At 36.2% G+C, this 14,811-nt stretch overlaps 1 protein-coding gene across 2 annotated transcripts in view; it reads left to right on the top strand.

Annotated features, from left to right (window-relative positions):
• The window catches only part of CHM (CHM Rab escort protein), a 189,027-nt gene extending 176,062 nt beyond the window's left edge, over positions 1-12,965 (top strand). For both annotated transcript variants that reach the window (XM_024129495.3, XM_055081972.1), the window contains 2 exons: positions 3,163-3,323; positions 9,399-12,965. In XM_024129495.3, coding sequence (XP_023985263.1) covers positions 3,163-3,323; positions 9,399-9,590 — 353 coding nt within the window. In that variant the 3' untranslated portion in view covers positions 9,591-12,965. The remainder of the gene's footprint in view (positions 1-3,162; positions 3,324-9,398) is intronic.
• The last annotated feature ends 1,846 nt before the right edge of the window (positions 12,966-14,811 follow it).

The raw sequence follows: 14,811 nt of genomic DNA, 5'->3' as shown, positions 1-14,811 counted from the left end.
ATACTTCTAAGAGCCCTACTTCCCAGGCTCCTTTAAGAACATCAGAGATCTCTAAACTCTTCCCTACTTCACAGTCCAAGGAAATTTCAGATACTTTATGCTTAATAAACCTGATTCTGCAGGTGAGAAAATGAGGTGATTGCTCACCATTCATATGTACATTAATTCTTCCAGATTCCATAATATCCTTCAAAGCACGGGTAGAACTTTCCTAAGTGATTTCTTATTTTACCCAGGAAATTGAGATTTTTCCATACAAACTGAAGCAAGAATTTCATTAGTACAATATCTTCAAATGTCTGCAGTGTAATATCATCACTGCACCATCTTCTTTCTCTTTTTCCCTCCATTGGGCACAGCATGTGGCACTATCTCATTCTTTCTCATTCAATTCCTATCTCAAAAAAGCAGCACTGCCTAAAAACAGGAATTCCCCTTATAGGTGTCATTTTGAAATAGGTGGCTGGTGAGGGTGTTTTTACTGAGCTGATAAGTAAAATGCCTTATCTTAATTCCTTTTTGTATTTGTTGTGTCCAATCTAGGTCACAGCTGTGGCAGTCTCCTACTCTCTTGGTCTTGTGCTACTGTGCTATGTTGCTAAAATAGTTCATTCTCTCCCTAAACATGGCATGCAGCTATAGACTATTTGTTGCTTTTATTTGGTGTGTCACTGTTGATTTTCTTCAGCCTACTTTATTCTGTACCTGCCCCAGTTTAATTCGCCCAAGATTTTATTCTAAATTACCTATTACTTGTTTAGTCCTTTGCACAATCTAATTGAATGAAATGAGCTATTACAGAAAACCAATTCTATTTCTGGCCAAGTGATGTATTCCTAGCCAAACCTCGACAGCTTTAATTTTTTGACAATTTTGCACTGCACAATTGCATGTTATTTTTCCAGCTATCTCTCTGCCTTCCAGCTGACCTCAAAGAAAGATGAAGCAATTACATGTTTCTTTGAGGGTTTTAAGGTCAAAGCCCGATAACTCGCTTGTATCTAGAGCATTTATCTTCACCCTGTGTCAACTTTTCATCTTCCTCTCGGTTTCTTTTCAAAACTTCAACCTCTATGAAATTTCTTTCCTATAATTGAATTATTCATTTCCCCCAACTTTTATTGAGTGAAAGCCCTCCTCTGAGCTGGAACTTCCATAAAATATAAGATAAGCTCTCTTAGTATATGCTTAGAAATGGAATGAGCAATATTAAAGGACTTCCAGACCTTAGCTCACTTTTCTGCAATGCTCCTAGAGTCTGATTTCACAAGTGATAGGCAGTATGTTTAACTATCTTCCTGTAAGATTTACTGAAACTAAGCTCACCAATAAATTTACTAAGAGCCATATGGTTTTAGCTGTGAAATATGAGTCTCTTGTGTTCCTTTATTTTGTCAGTAAGTAGGTTTTGCCACCTATTGTGTGCTTTACATGAAGTTAGTGATAACTTAGACTCATAGATCTTAGCATAGAAAGGGGCATCTTAAAGGATCACTTCATCCAGAGTTTCTTCATCCTATCACATTAATAATTATGGATTATTCAGGATGAACTAGAAAAAGAACATATTTGGTATTGTTGTAGTGGAGATATTTTAAATTAAGTATAATAAAAAACCTATTTGTCCTGAATTGGGGAATGGGACATTCTTTTTAACTGAAGAACGCAATTAGCTAACTTTTCTACACTGATTATAAATCTACCAATAAGAGTTAATTAACTAGATAATTATACCTTTAGAATTTTCTTTATGATTCACAAGGTGCCTTATGGTCTTGGGTAATCGTCATGCACATCCTTTATTATCATTGTACAGAATTTGAATTTTTCTTCAGATTCAGGCTAAGAAAACACTCTAGTCAATAAATATATTAACAGCAATATTTTCTGTTTTCAACCAAAGAAAATGTAATTATAACATTTCTAAAGAAGAGAGGCATAGAAATAATTATTAAGATAGCAAGGATTAGGCTTTAGGTATTGAGATTAAGAGGGCTGCACATCATGCTTTGATTATACCTGAAAGCAGAATTAAAATTGGTTCAGAAATTATTCATTGAGCATCTGTTATGTGCTAGGCTCTGTATTAGGGAACATGAAAGAGCAAGAGAATAAGGACTAAGTCTACTTCATCTTTGTATCCCCAGCTCCTAGCCTGATGCCTAACACATAATAGATGCTTGCTGTAAATGAGAGAATGTGCACTGAAAACAGCTTACAGTCTCATAATCATATTTTTGTTATTTGTTTGTTGGTTGGCATTACTTTTGTAATCTAGTAGGACAGAGTGTTAGTGAGTTAGGATATCTAATTTTTAATCCTGTATATACTATTTTTTTAATAACAGCTTTATTGAGAGTCACATACCATAGAATTCACCCATTTAAAGTATAAAATCCAATGTTTTTTAATGTATTGTTCAAACATCACCACAGTCAATTTTAGAATATTTCCATCACTACAAAAATAAACCCATACCCCATACCCATTAGCCATTAACCTGCACTTACACTCAATTCCCCCACAGCCCTAGGTAACCCTAATCTACTTCCTGTCTTTTTCTGAGGGGGGTGGGGCGGGCATGCCACGCAGTTTGTGGGATCTTAGTTCCCCAACCAAGGATTGAACCTGGGCCTTGGCAGTGAAAGCACTGAGTCCTAACCACTGGACCACCAGGGAATTCCCCTACTTCCTGTCTTTATAGATTTCTCTATTCTGGTCATTTCATAATCCTGTATATAGTATTGACTTACTTTATAATTTTTTAAGTTGGTTTATCCATGTGAAACATAAGAAAATCAATTTATGTTAACTTCTCACTTCATTGGCATAATTTAAAGATGAATGTGATCATAAGTGCTTTCATACTGGCGATGAGAAATAAGAGAAATCCAAGGGAACATGATTGGAGTTAAATCTAAGTAACTTACTAATAATCAAAATAATTTTTAAAATCTAACTTGTCTTAGGTTGAAAAGCCATCATTGCTTGAAATATCATACACATGTATTAGAGTGTGTGGATACAGATTTACTATAGTTTACAGACAAAGCTCTGATTTACTACAATATATAGTCATAGCTTTGTTAGCAATTGGCTACATGTAGTAATTGAGAGGCATGTTGTGCTTTAGATGTAAGTAAAATTTATGTCTACATTTAGAAAATGAAGAAGTTGAAAAGCCAAGACTTCTGTGGGCTCTTTACTTCAATATGAGAGATTCTTCAGACGTCAGCAGGAACTCTTATAATGATTTACCATCCAACGTTTATGTCTGCTCTGGCCCAGACTGTGCTTTAGGAAATGATAATGCAGTCAAACAGGTAAGGCTGTTGGTGTTTCTTGATTTTATGTTAGGAAATTGGTGTGGTAGGGAAAGTGAATTGTTTTTTCCTCTAGGAGGTGGGAAAAGAAACTAAAAAAGCATCTCTCTCATTTAATACCATCTCTGCAATTTGCCCCTAAACTTCTTCTCGGTTAACAACAAAGCCACTTTAATATCAAATATTTTCACGTTCTTGAATATAACGATGAACTACAAGAGATTGTTTATGAGTTCCATTGTGGGAATAAAGATAGAAGATGTTAGAAGTACATATTCAGAAAAATGAATTTATAATGCCAGTATTCTAAAGAAACATTGCTTCTAGTTTAAATGGTGGCCTATCATTGTATTTTGAAATACACAAACTTTTTCCTCTGTAAACTTGAGTCATTTCAAAAGGAGTGTAACTAGTAAGGCATACAAAATGTATTTTTTAAATGGCACATTTTTAAGGCACATTCTTACCATGGAAAAGAACATATAGTTTTTCACAATTAACATGATTCCTTTAATGTTTTGACACAAGCTGGTGTCCCAAAGGTACTGTAATAGCTGCTGAGGAGTATGTTAAATCAAGGTGGAATTTTGTGACAGCACTCCTGGGCAGGGCTATGAATAGGTACAAGGCAGGTGACACAAAATGCCAAAAGTGAATTATGAGTCTACTAAGCTGAAAATTCATATGCATGTACAAACATACTTTTCTGCACTTGACAGGAAGAGAAGAGCAGAAAATACCGTTTTTTAAGGTATAAGTCTAAACTTTTCACCAATATAGTTGGCGCATCTGTTTATTGAAACAATAAATGGATAATTTAACGTTGTTCTAAGACCACAGATGGAAGTTTCATTCCCACTAGTGGTAGGGATCTTATAGGAGCAGATGACCTTTTTGAGCCTTTAATCTAATTTTTAGGCATAACAGCAAGGCTATGACCTATACATTTACAGTTTTTTACCAGATTCTTTGTTTCTCATTTTCAGAGTCTAGTGGTGATCCAGGATAATCATATTTAGTCAGTGATAACAAACAAAAATAGGAAGTCACATCTCTCATCCATCATTTATTCTGTTAGTTTAATAGGAACTCAGGATGGTTCAATATCTACATTTATGGCTTAAAATGGCCAAGTCATTTTTGCTTTGATGGTCCATTATTTTCCAAGAAGAAATTACCAGCAAGTTATCAGCCAGGTAACTTTATTCCTGAGTGAACTTTAATGTTTTTTTAACCAAAATGGAAGGCCTTAAATAAGGACTTAATATAGAAGTGCTAATGTGATCTAAACTGCAAGCTAAAAGATTATAATTAAAGGATAATTTTATCATGAGATATTGATTCCCAAGAAGATAGACTTGAGTACAGTGTTTTCACAGAAGAAAACAGTAATAATGCTAGTTTGGGTGCTAATTATTATATACTATTAAATATAAGTAGGTTTATATTTGTTATACAGCTTTTAACCTCACATCAGTCTTGGGAGAAATATTATAATGCCTACTTTAAAGGGCATCACTAATAACATTTAAAAATAGCCAGTTTATTCAGATAAACTCTGTTCTAATTCCAGTATGTCATTCTGTGTTCATCCCAAACACTAACTGATGACTGTGTTTTCCAAATTGTCTCTAAAAGCCCTCAAAACATCACCTAAGCTTTGCCTGTGTAGGAAACATAAGTACCTGCAGATTTCATTTTTCTTTCTTTCTCTTTCTTTTTTGAAATAAAATGCTTCGGGCTTCCCTGGTGGCGCAGTGGTTGGGAATCCGCCTGCCGATGCAGGGGACACGGGTTCGTGCCCCAGTCCGGGAATATCCCACATGCCGCGGAGCGCCTGGGCCCGTAAGCCATGGCCACTGAGCCTGCACGTCCGGAGCCTGTGCTCCAGAACGCGAGAAGCCACAACAGTGAGAGGCCCGCGTACAGCAAAAAAAAAAAAAAGAAAAAGAAAATGCTTCATTTTGCTAGTTGGCAAGTTTGCATCTGCTCTTCTTATTTGTAAATGTATAGATGTTGAATAACATAGACCTGTCTCTCTTGTGTTCATATGAAGCTATTTATGATTTGAAGACATATTAAAAATATAAAGTAATCTGATCTGTTTATTACTCACAAGTTAAAGTTGTGTGCAGGAGCATACCAAGACATTCCCTATTTTGTGAATCTTTGTGTGACTTGCTAGTTTTTGCAGTTTATGTTACTCCAGTTGTTTTTTCTGAACCTGACATAGATATTACTTTTCTTAATACAGGGAGTGTTTCATTTACCCACAGATACTGATGAACAGACTGGTCTATAGTCTCTACTTGTCTATACTCCCAAGCCAGTGATAGCTCCCTCCTTCTTCAGGAGCCTCCATTGCCTAGGAGCTGCCACTGCCTTGGGAACAAGAATAGTTAAATAGTACTGTACTCTGTATTATACTTAAGGTATGAAATGGGTTATATTGGCTGATGTGGACTGGGCTGGCAGTCTAACCACCATGTAGAATGTTGTTCATATGGACAGATCAGCAACTTGCTTATGACTTTTGGTACATAATGTGTAAGTTGAAGACCAGCTTTATAGGTCGTAGGAACTTTCAAGTTGCTCACATAGTGCAGTAGCATTCACTTTCTCAAGCCATTGAGGGGGAGGGCAATTTTAGGTGTCATATCTTCTGAAGCTTCCATTCATTGAGCATTTTCTATATGCCAGGCATTGTCCTAATCATCTCATATATATTATTGTATTTGGTTCTCACAACAACCCTATGAGGTAAGTATCTGTGACATCCCCATTTTACAGATGAGGAAACTAAGCCCCAAAGGGGCTAAATAACTTTTCCAGAGATCACATAGCTGGTAAATTTTTCATCCAAGATTTAACCTCAAGTCTGTTGGACCCCAGTGCTTGTACACTCATCTAGTATACTATGCTACTTTCAACTCGTTAATGCAGATACATCCTAAATACATTAAACTGCTAGATTGACAAAATATTTGTGTTTTGTGTAGATGTATGTTAAAGAAACATAGAAATATCTAAATAACTCAATGTGTCCTCTCTGTACTTCCCAATATAAGGAACCAATTCACAATATAATTAGCCCTTTTTAATTATTTTAACCACATGAAAGTCTTTACCCTTTAAGCTAACTTCTAGCTTTAAAAGAGCAAGGAAGATTAAAAGTTGACAATTAAGTACTCTGAACCAACCTCTTGGTGACAACTCTCAGAACTGGGGCTCAGTTGGCAAATGAAATGAAGTTCACCAAGAAGCATTAGATAGACCTTCCAGAAAGTGGCAGTTGACCCCAAAAGTTTCCAGCAGTTGGAGAGAGGAGAGGCTTGGGAAAGGCTGGAGTCTGGCTATAGGAAATTGGCATCAGAGAGGGCCAATGGCAGTGAGCTGAAGGTGGGACTTCCACAAGCAGGTAGAACACAAATAAAAGTAGGGCAGCAACCTGCAATTGTTTGGCAGTCGTAGGACACACATTGTTCATGACAGGGATATACAAAAACAGGTCGAGTGGAATCTAGCCACAGGGACTGGAGTTCAGGAGAAAATCTATCCTACAGGGAGGTGGCAAAAGGGAGACAAGGTGTGAGATAGAGAAGAATTGGAGTAGAAGTAAGAGGAACAGTAATAATAATAGTAATAATAATTGTTACAATATTTATATTCAACATTTGCATAATATACGGTTTCTAAAGTTCTTCCATTTATATATATATATTATATATATATAAATATATAAATATATATATATAAAAAGAGAGAGAGAAAGAAAGATTCTACTCCATGCCTGCCACTAAGGATTCAGAGTTAACTAAAACCCAGTCGTTATTCCTGGATGAATCACTGTCTGGTAAAGGAGAAAAACGTGTAAACGAATGACATTGCAGTGCGGTATATGCAATAAGAGAATGATATCGAAAGTATAAAAGTAATATAGAGGAGCCATGAGTTGTATCTAGGAGTCAGAGAACCTTACAGGGAAGAATATAAAAGATGAGTAGCAATTCTTCATCCAAGTGATAGATAATCAAATTGATAGCATTTGCACCAGCCCAGGGTGTAAACATCATGGTATGTTTAAGAAAGTACCAATAAACAGGTAACAGTGTAGCAAAAAGCCTGAGAGGCAGAGATGGGATGAAGAAGAAGATGATGAGACCAGAGAAGATAGGCCTGAAGGGTGTTGTTTGCCATAATAAATATCTTGGATTTCTATCCTGTTAAGAAGTTTTAAGCCAAAAAAAAGGCATAAACAGAATTTCATTTTCCACTGACCCTTCTAAGGGCAGCATAAAGATGGATTACACAGGGGAACCCTAGAGGCAAAGTGACCAGTCCAGTTCTGAGATGTTGCAGTTGTCCAGGGGAAAGATGGTGCATGTCTGGGCTATGTCTCTAGTGGAGGAACAGGTGGAGTCAAGAACTAAGAGATAAAATTGATAGGATTTGCTGATTGATTGCATGCAGAGAGTAAAGGAGAAGGAGAACTTCTATCCGCAGACAAGGTAGAGATAACAGACACAATGACCGTTAGAGGAACTAAAGTGTGAGGTAGAGGCTCTGTCTGACCTCAGTCCTGCTTCTAGGGACTAAAATGTCTCCTGCAAAGATGTATATGGTGAGACCCCAGGATGGAAGCAAAGCAGGCATCTCAAATGTTTAATTTCAAAATATCCATAATAAAATGGCATGTCTAAAAATATAACTTTGAACTATACTTAAGAAGGAAAGAAGCTATTTTTCTCTCCGCCCCTTCTTTCAACTCGACATCAAAGCTCAAAAGTTTCTGCTTAACCAGCCCTTCACCCTATCCCAAAGATACTGGTTTTATTCACCTGATGTAGGAGTTTACCAGCTATAGATGGCCAAATGGCAAATAGTTTCGATTTTGCAGCCCATATAATGTATTTTGCAACTACTCAACTCCACCATTGCAGTGCAAAAGCAGCCGTAGACCATAGATAAATGAATGAGAGTAACTGTGTTCCAATAAAGCTTTATTTATGAAAACAGGCAGCAGACTGGATCTGGCATGTGGGCCATAGTTGTCAACTCCTGACCTAATGGATGACCTTGTGTGTACTTTGGGAAGAAGGGTTGAAGTCGTACAGACAGACATTGTAACCTTTAAAGCAAAACAAGCATATGTTTAAAACCCTTTAATGATGTTCTTTTACCAGTAGGCTAGAGTGCAAGCTCCCTAGCCTGGCAGGGACTCTTATCTAACAAAGAACTGTATTCATCTAAATAATAGCAGGAATATGTTTAGAATAGAATAACAATGCTACTTGCCACATTTACTTTCTTGTATTGTGTGTGTATTTGTTGTTGTTAATTAAGATCACATTTACTTTATTATTCTCTTACCCTGCCAGACTAAGCTCAGCTTAAATCTCAACATTTTAATTTATGTTATTATTAATAACAATGATTACAGTTACCAAATAGAGAGGCTTACTCTCTGCCATTCTATAGGCAAGGAGAGCAAGGCTCAGAAGCTGAGTAAGCATTCCCCAGATCACATCGCTGCTAAGTGGCAGAGCCAGCACTTGGGCATGGTTATCTATTCAGTGTCCATTGTCTTGGACACTGTGTTGTATTCCTCAAAGCACAGGGAGAGGAAAATTAGAAAAGCAAATAGTTGAGCAAACAATGAAGAATTTTCTTGATTTGAACAATGACTTGTTAAACTTAGTATGTGCTAAATTAGACTGTACAAATATCACAAACAGGCTCTATTAGGAAATTATATAAAGGATGTTAAGGGAAATTGTATTTCTGTTGACATGTAGAATGAATGACCTTAAAATCTCAACTATCTGAGCACTTCATAAAGAGTCTTAGCAAGTACTGATATACTTGAAGGGTGGGCCTGAATGAATGTATAAATTAGAGGGAGAAAAGTCATGGAGTTCTGAAAGCAGTTTTTAGAAGGTCATGTGTGCTGTGTAAAGTTCTATAACTTAAAGAAAATTTTAAGTGTGATACTTCATTTTTTTTGATAGTTCCAGAAAGGCACATACATTTTAAGTTAATGTTCAAAAACTCTTGTGCCCTTTCTTCCCTGGCCAGGCTGAAGCACTTTTCCAACAAATCTGCCCCAACGAAGACTTCTGTCCACCCCCACCAAATCCTGAAGACATTATCCTTGATGGAGACAGTTTACAACCAGAGGCTTCAGAATCCAGTGCTATACCAGAGGCCAACTCAGAGACTCCCAGGGAAAGCGCAAATCTGAGAAACCCAGAGGAGCCCTCTAAATAACGAGTATACACCAAACTGAATAGAACATTTTGGAAAATCTTCCTAGCCTCAGAGTCCTCTTGATGGAAGAACTGTTTGAAAAATGTTACAAAGCAGCAGCCAGTTGACATGCAGAATTACCAAGAGAAACAGATGATAGAAATCCAAAAGGGAATTTTCCTTAAAAAGGACATTCCAAGACCACAAAACACTTGTAAAGCACATTCACTTGCCTGCTTTAAGATACCAAACCTGTGGAATTAGCAGATAAAAATTATAAATGGATTGATTCCCAGAAATATAGCTATGTTTATGAAAGTGATCCTATGCATTGATAATATTTCTGTGGTATTAGGACAGCTTTTGCTTGCCACTTTGGATCTTTGTTTGAAAACCACATCTTCAAAATCTGCTTACATATTTCCTTTAATTATCTGAGTTATATTTTCTTTATGGGTATGAGCATCGTGACACAAATGATAAAAGCATACGTAAATATACCTGATAAAAACTAAAGTGTCGGGCTTCCCTGGTGGCACAGTGGTTGCGAGTCCACCTGCCAATGCAGGGGACACGGGTTCGTGCCCCGGTCCGGGAAGATCCCACATGCCGCGGAGCGGCTGGGCCCGTGAGCCATGGCCGCTGAGCCTGCGCGTCCGGAGCCTGTGCTCCGCAACGGGAGAGGCCACAGCAGTGAGAGGCCCGCGTACAGCAAAAAAACAACAACAACAACAAAAAAACAAACAAAGAAAAAAAAAAACTAAAGTGTCATGATCCAGGCAGGAGCCTATGCTTGAAATAGAGGTTTGTTTTGTTTTCTATCTTGAGTATTGAAAATGCTAATATTAGACATTTTTACAAACAAGTCATGAGTTCATTACTCAGGGTTTTTTTCCTTTTAAATGTTAATAGTGATATTTGTATGTGAATCCTGAACACACTAGGAAGGCTCAATACTGAAGAAATGGAAGGAAAGATTTGAATAGGCTCATTGGTATTTGGAAATTCTGTCTAGTCGAGTATCTGGAGCACTAGCCTAATTGTCTGTGGACCTAATTTAGTCCTAGCTATGCCACTGATGATATTAAGCAAATTGTTTAACTTCTGGGCCTCAGTTTCTCCATATGTCTACTGTATGAGAATGATTTTGAAGATAAACGCATTGACATCCTTAGAATGATTTTTCTGGAATAAAAGTTGTTTCAGAATTTTCTCATTGACTTGGGGGTGAATATCAAAGATCTCAAGCAGCAAATAATTGTTTGCTGTCACCTCCCCCAACACAATAGATCATAGTGTTCTTACTGCATTAAGCTTTTAAAATAAAAATCTATTTCCTTAATTAGTATTTTATAGTCTAATAGAAAAGTAAACATAGTAACGTGGAATTATGGCTTTGAATCTTAATAAGGAAAACAGTCTATAAACTCTTCATATTCCTCTTCTAGTAGGTAAACCTGAAACCACCAAGGACTCTAAATAGAATATGACAATTGGTAAACCCTAATATGCACTTAACATAAAAATATAAGGGCTGTACATAGGCAGCAAATCTAGTTACAGTGACAGTGCCTATATTAAAATCTTTCCAAATGCCAAGCTCTAATGGTTTACCTTTTTTGAGCAATAGTTTGAACTCAACAACTTATTTCAATAAATAAATACATTAAAAGTGCGTTGTCATGCAGTCTGGCCTATCTTGCTGATCAGAGAGCCATGGCTACAGTAGAAAACACATAGTTCTTACATACTTCAGCTGCAGCAGGACTCTGACCTCACCAGATTTCAGAGAAGATCTTAAAGGAAGCCAGCTCTGTCAGGTCACAGACTCAAGAGAAATGGAAAGAATCAAGGAATGTAGCTCTTGCCTCACCTTTTAAACCCCCTGCGGATATAGCTGAATCCAGAAGAAAATCTTCCCAGCCTCTCAGGCTACTCCTAATCCTTCTTCCCATTGCATAGCCTCTCCCCTATCTCTTTAATCCCCTCTATACCTTTCTTCCCCTTTTATAATGTTATACAAATCAGGGACAATAGAATCACATTATAACCTACTTTGTTATATGGATTCAGATCTATCTTAAATCATATTTCCTGAAACCCAACTACGGCATGCGCTAAATGCACAATACATACCTATAAGCACCGGGTATTGGCTCTGCCCCGCAGTACCAGCAATATAAAAGCTTCCACTATATGAGAGTATTGAGTCTGAATACAATTGTAGTAAGCTGCACCAATTAAGATATTGTACTTTGTTATAGTCTTAGAGTTAAGGCCTCTTGATGCAGCATGCACACTTAGTAAACAGCCAATCAGGGTACACCCAGAATGACTAGAAAAATACTGATAGCTTTACTACAGCTCTCTAAAACAATGAAGGAGATATTCTGTGGTCTCATAGCCCAGTCCATACTGTACCCTATTTCATCCATTAGCCAGCATCGGAATTTCTCTTCCAGGTTATTTATTAAATACTGTTGAAATGTTTAAAAGCTCCTGAATATGAGTAGTGATGATTAAGATAATACACAACTGTTAAAAACCTTGTGTTAAGAGAACTTTAGATATTTCCTGTTGCCTCAGAATGTAATAGAAATTATTCTAAGAGCATTCTTTTCAGCTATCTTAATTACTGCAAATACTTGTTTTCATAGCTTTAAAGGAAAACCTTTTGTTGTAAAACCGTAAACCTGAAGTCATATGAATAAAATATAGATGCTGTATGTGATGCAGAAATTTCAGTAGCTAATTTTAAATTTTGAAAATAGCTATTATCAAAGAATTTTTATCCATGTTTAAAATGTTTATGTTATGCATGCTTCTTATTAACCAAAAATGATAATACCATTCAGTTTAGTGATCAACATGAAAACTGGTTACTAACCCTATGTTGCTACTGTATTTTTGTCTAGTTGGTATGCCTGCCCAGAAAAAGATATATATGATATGTATATTATAAACATATTTTTCTATAGGAAAACTGAGTTATAATTTCCCCATCTTCTATGATATCTAGCTGCTCATAGGAAAATAGTCATGTTAATGGTTAACTTCTGGAATAGTAGTTTCTGAGATGGGCAGCCCTTTGTGTAAAATAATGGCCACACTAATTATTAACTTCTGTCACAGCTGTAGTTCTGGAGAAGGCAGCCCTTTGTCTAAAGTCCTAAAAACCTCGAAAAAAATTTGTTGAAATTTGATTGCTAAATAGTAATGATCCTTCAAAGCAGTTTTCTTACAAATAAGTTATTTACTGCTATTGGTATTGGATAATTTCTCTCTCAACTCTTGATTGATTTTCTTATATGCATTTCCAAAAGCATGAATATATGATTATTCATAATTTGCACACTGTAACAGTAAGTTTTCAGAGGAAATAAAGTCTGTTTTTAATGCCTTTCAGGCGTGGTATCCTATTTTTTAATATTAAAATTTTGTATATATGGCAAGAAATTTAAAATTGTCTTAGAACTGATTTATTTGTTGATACCGGTCTATTACTTAAATTCTTAGTTAATTGTCCAGCTGTATACTTGGTTTTATTTCTAGGCATCTGCCAACTGTGTCAGGTTTGTGAAAAAGGCAATCAAATGATACATGGGTATGATTTACTTAGCAAACTGTTCTAGATGCCAGCATCAGATCTCATTCTGTTTGAAATCAGTGTTCTGAGGCATGGGATATGGCTTTATGATACATTACCTGCAAACTGTTTTCGCATCTCACTTAGTGTATGAGACTCTGAAACGTTTTTGTTATTTACTTGCTGAATGAGAACCTGAAGTGTTTTTCTTTGTGGTCGTTGAGTCCCCAACAGCTTACTTGCAACAGATAAGAGACTGCTGATGTTCTTTTCATGCAGAAATCATTCACTGAACTATGATTTGTTCTTGAATCAAATAATTAAAGAAGAGTGACATTTTCTGCCAATTCCAAGTCATTTTTAAACCTTCCCAGACAGGACATATTCAAAAGGTAACATCATTATTTCAAAACTGGCAATTTATCTGTGAGATTATTAATGAATCAAGTTTAAGAAAGATAAGGTTAATTGAATTTTTAAACAAATAGCTGTATTATCCTTCAAGCACCTTGGAGTTCATGAGTATTCACACTTTTTTTTTCTTAAACAAGTGTTTTGATATGTTTGAATTCTTTAATGATGGCTTTTCAAAAATGCAAGAGGTTTAACACAACATCCCAGGTCACACTTTGAAAGACACTTTTCTTTCTATTAACATAGTTTAGCTGTGGGGCTGCGATGAGATGCCCTTCCCATACAAGTTGCCACGTCTGCTCTTTCTGGTGATGATGACTCTTAGGACCATTTGACAGGTAATCGTTAGAACTTGAATCCTAGTATACTGGAGAGTCTTTTCACCTATCACTACGGGAGATTTATGCTGGTAACACCTATTAATGTTAATAGGACTTGCATGTGTAAATCCTCTTCCCATCAATAAGACAGTTGACCCCTAAAAGAAATATTCTTTAGAGATGGACAACTTTCTACTCGAGAAGCATTAGTGTATTCAAATTTTTCATGTGTGGGAAAAAAATCACAAGACTATACTAATTCAGCAGAGGATTTGTAGAGCTTGAAAGGATGAAATAATAGCTCTTAGTTTTCTATTCACATTCTAATATATATTAGATATTATTACTTTTCATGTTATCAACATAGCATTTTTCTCTTATTTTCACTTATTTTTATTATTTTCTAATTAAAGTATAATTGACATTCAACACTATGTTAGTTCCAGGTACCCAACATGTGATTCGATATTTCTATACATTACAAAATGATGGCCATGATAAGTCTAGTTACCATCTGTCACCATACAAAGTTATTAAAATATTGACTATATTCCCCATGCTGTACATCTCATCCCCGTGACTCATTTATTTTGTAACTGGAAATTTGTACCTCTTAATCTCCCTCACTGATTTCACTCATCCTCCCCACACTCCTCCTCCTCTCTGGCAACCACATATTTTTCCTCTGTATCTATAAGTCTATTTCTGTTTGTTCATTGTTTTGTTTTTTTAGATTCCACAAATAAGTGAATTAAAACAGTATTTGTATTCCCTGCCTGCCTTATTTCACTTAGCATAATACCCTCTAGGTGTAATCCCTTTCAAACCACCAATAATAGCATTTTTCACAGAACCAGAACAAATAATACAAAAATTTGTATGGAAACACAAAAGACCCCAAATAGTCAAAACAATCTTGAGA

Source organism: Physeter macrocephalus, chromosome 21, assembly GCF_002837175.3.
Source record: "Physeter macrocephalus isolate SW-GA chromosome 21, ASM283717v5, whole genome shotgun sequence".
Taxonomy (NCBI): Eukaryota; Metazoa; Chordata; class Mammalia; order Artiodactyla; family Physeteridae; genus Physeter; species Physeter macrocephalus.
Note: the sequence above shows the minus strand (reverse complement) of the source record. Positions and strands in the feature narration are given on the sequence as shown.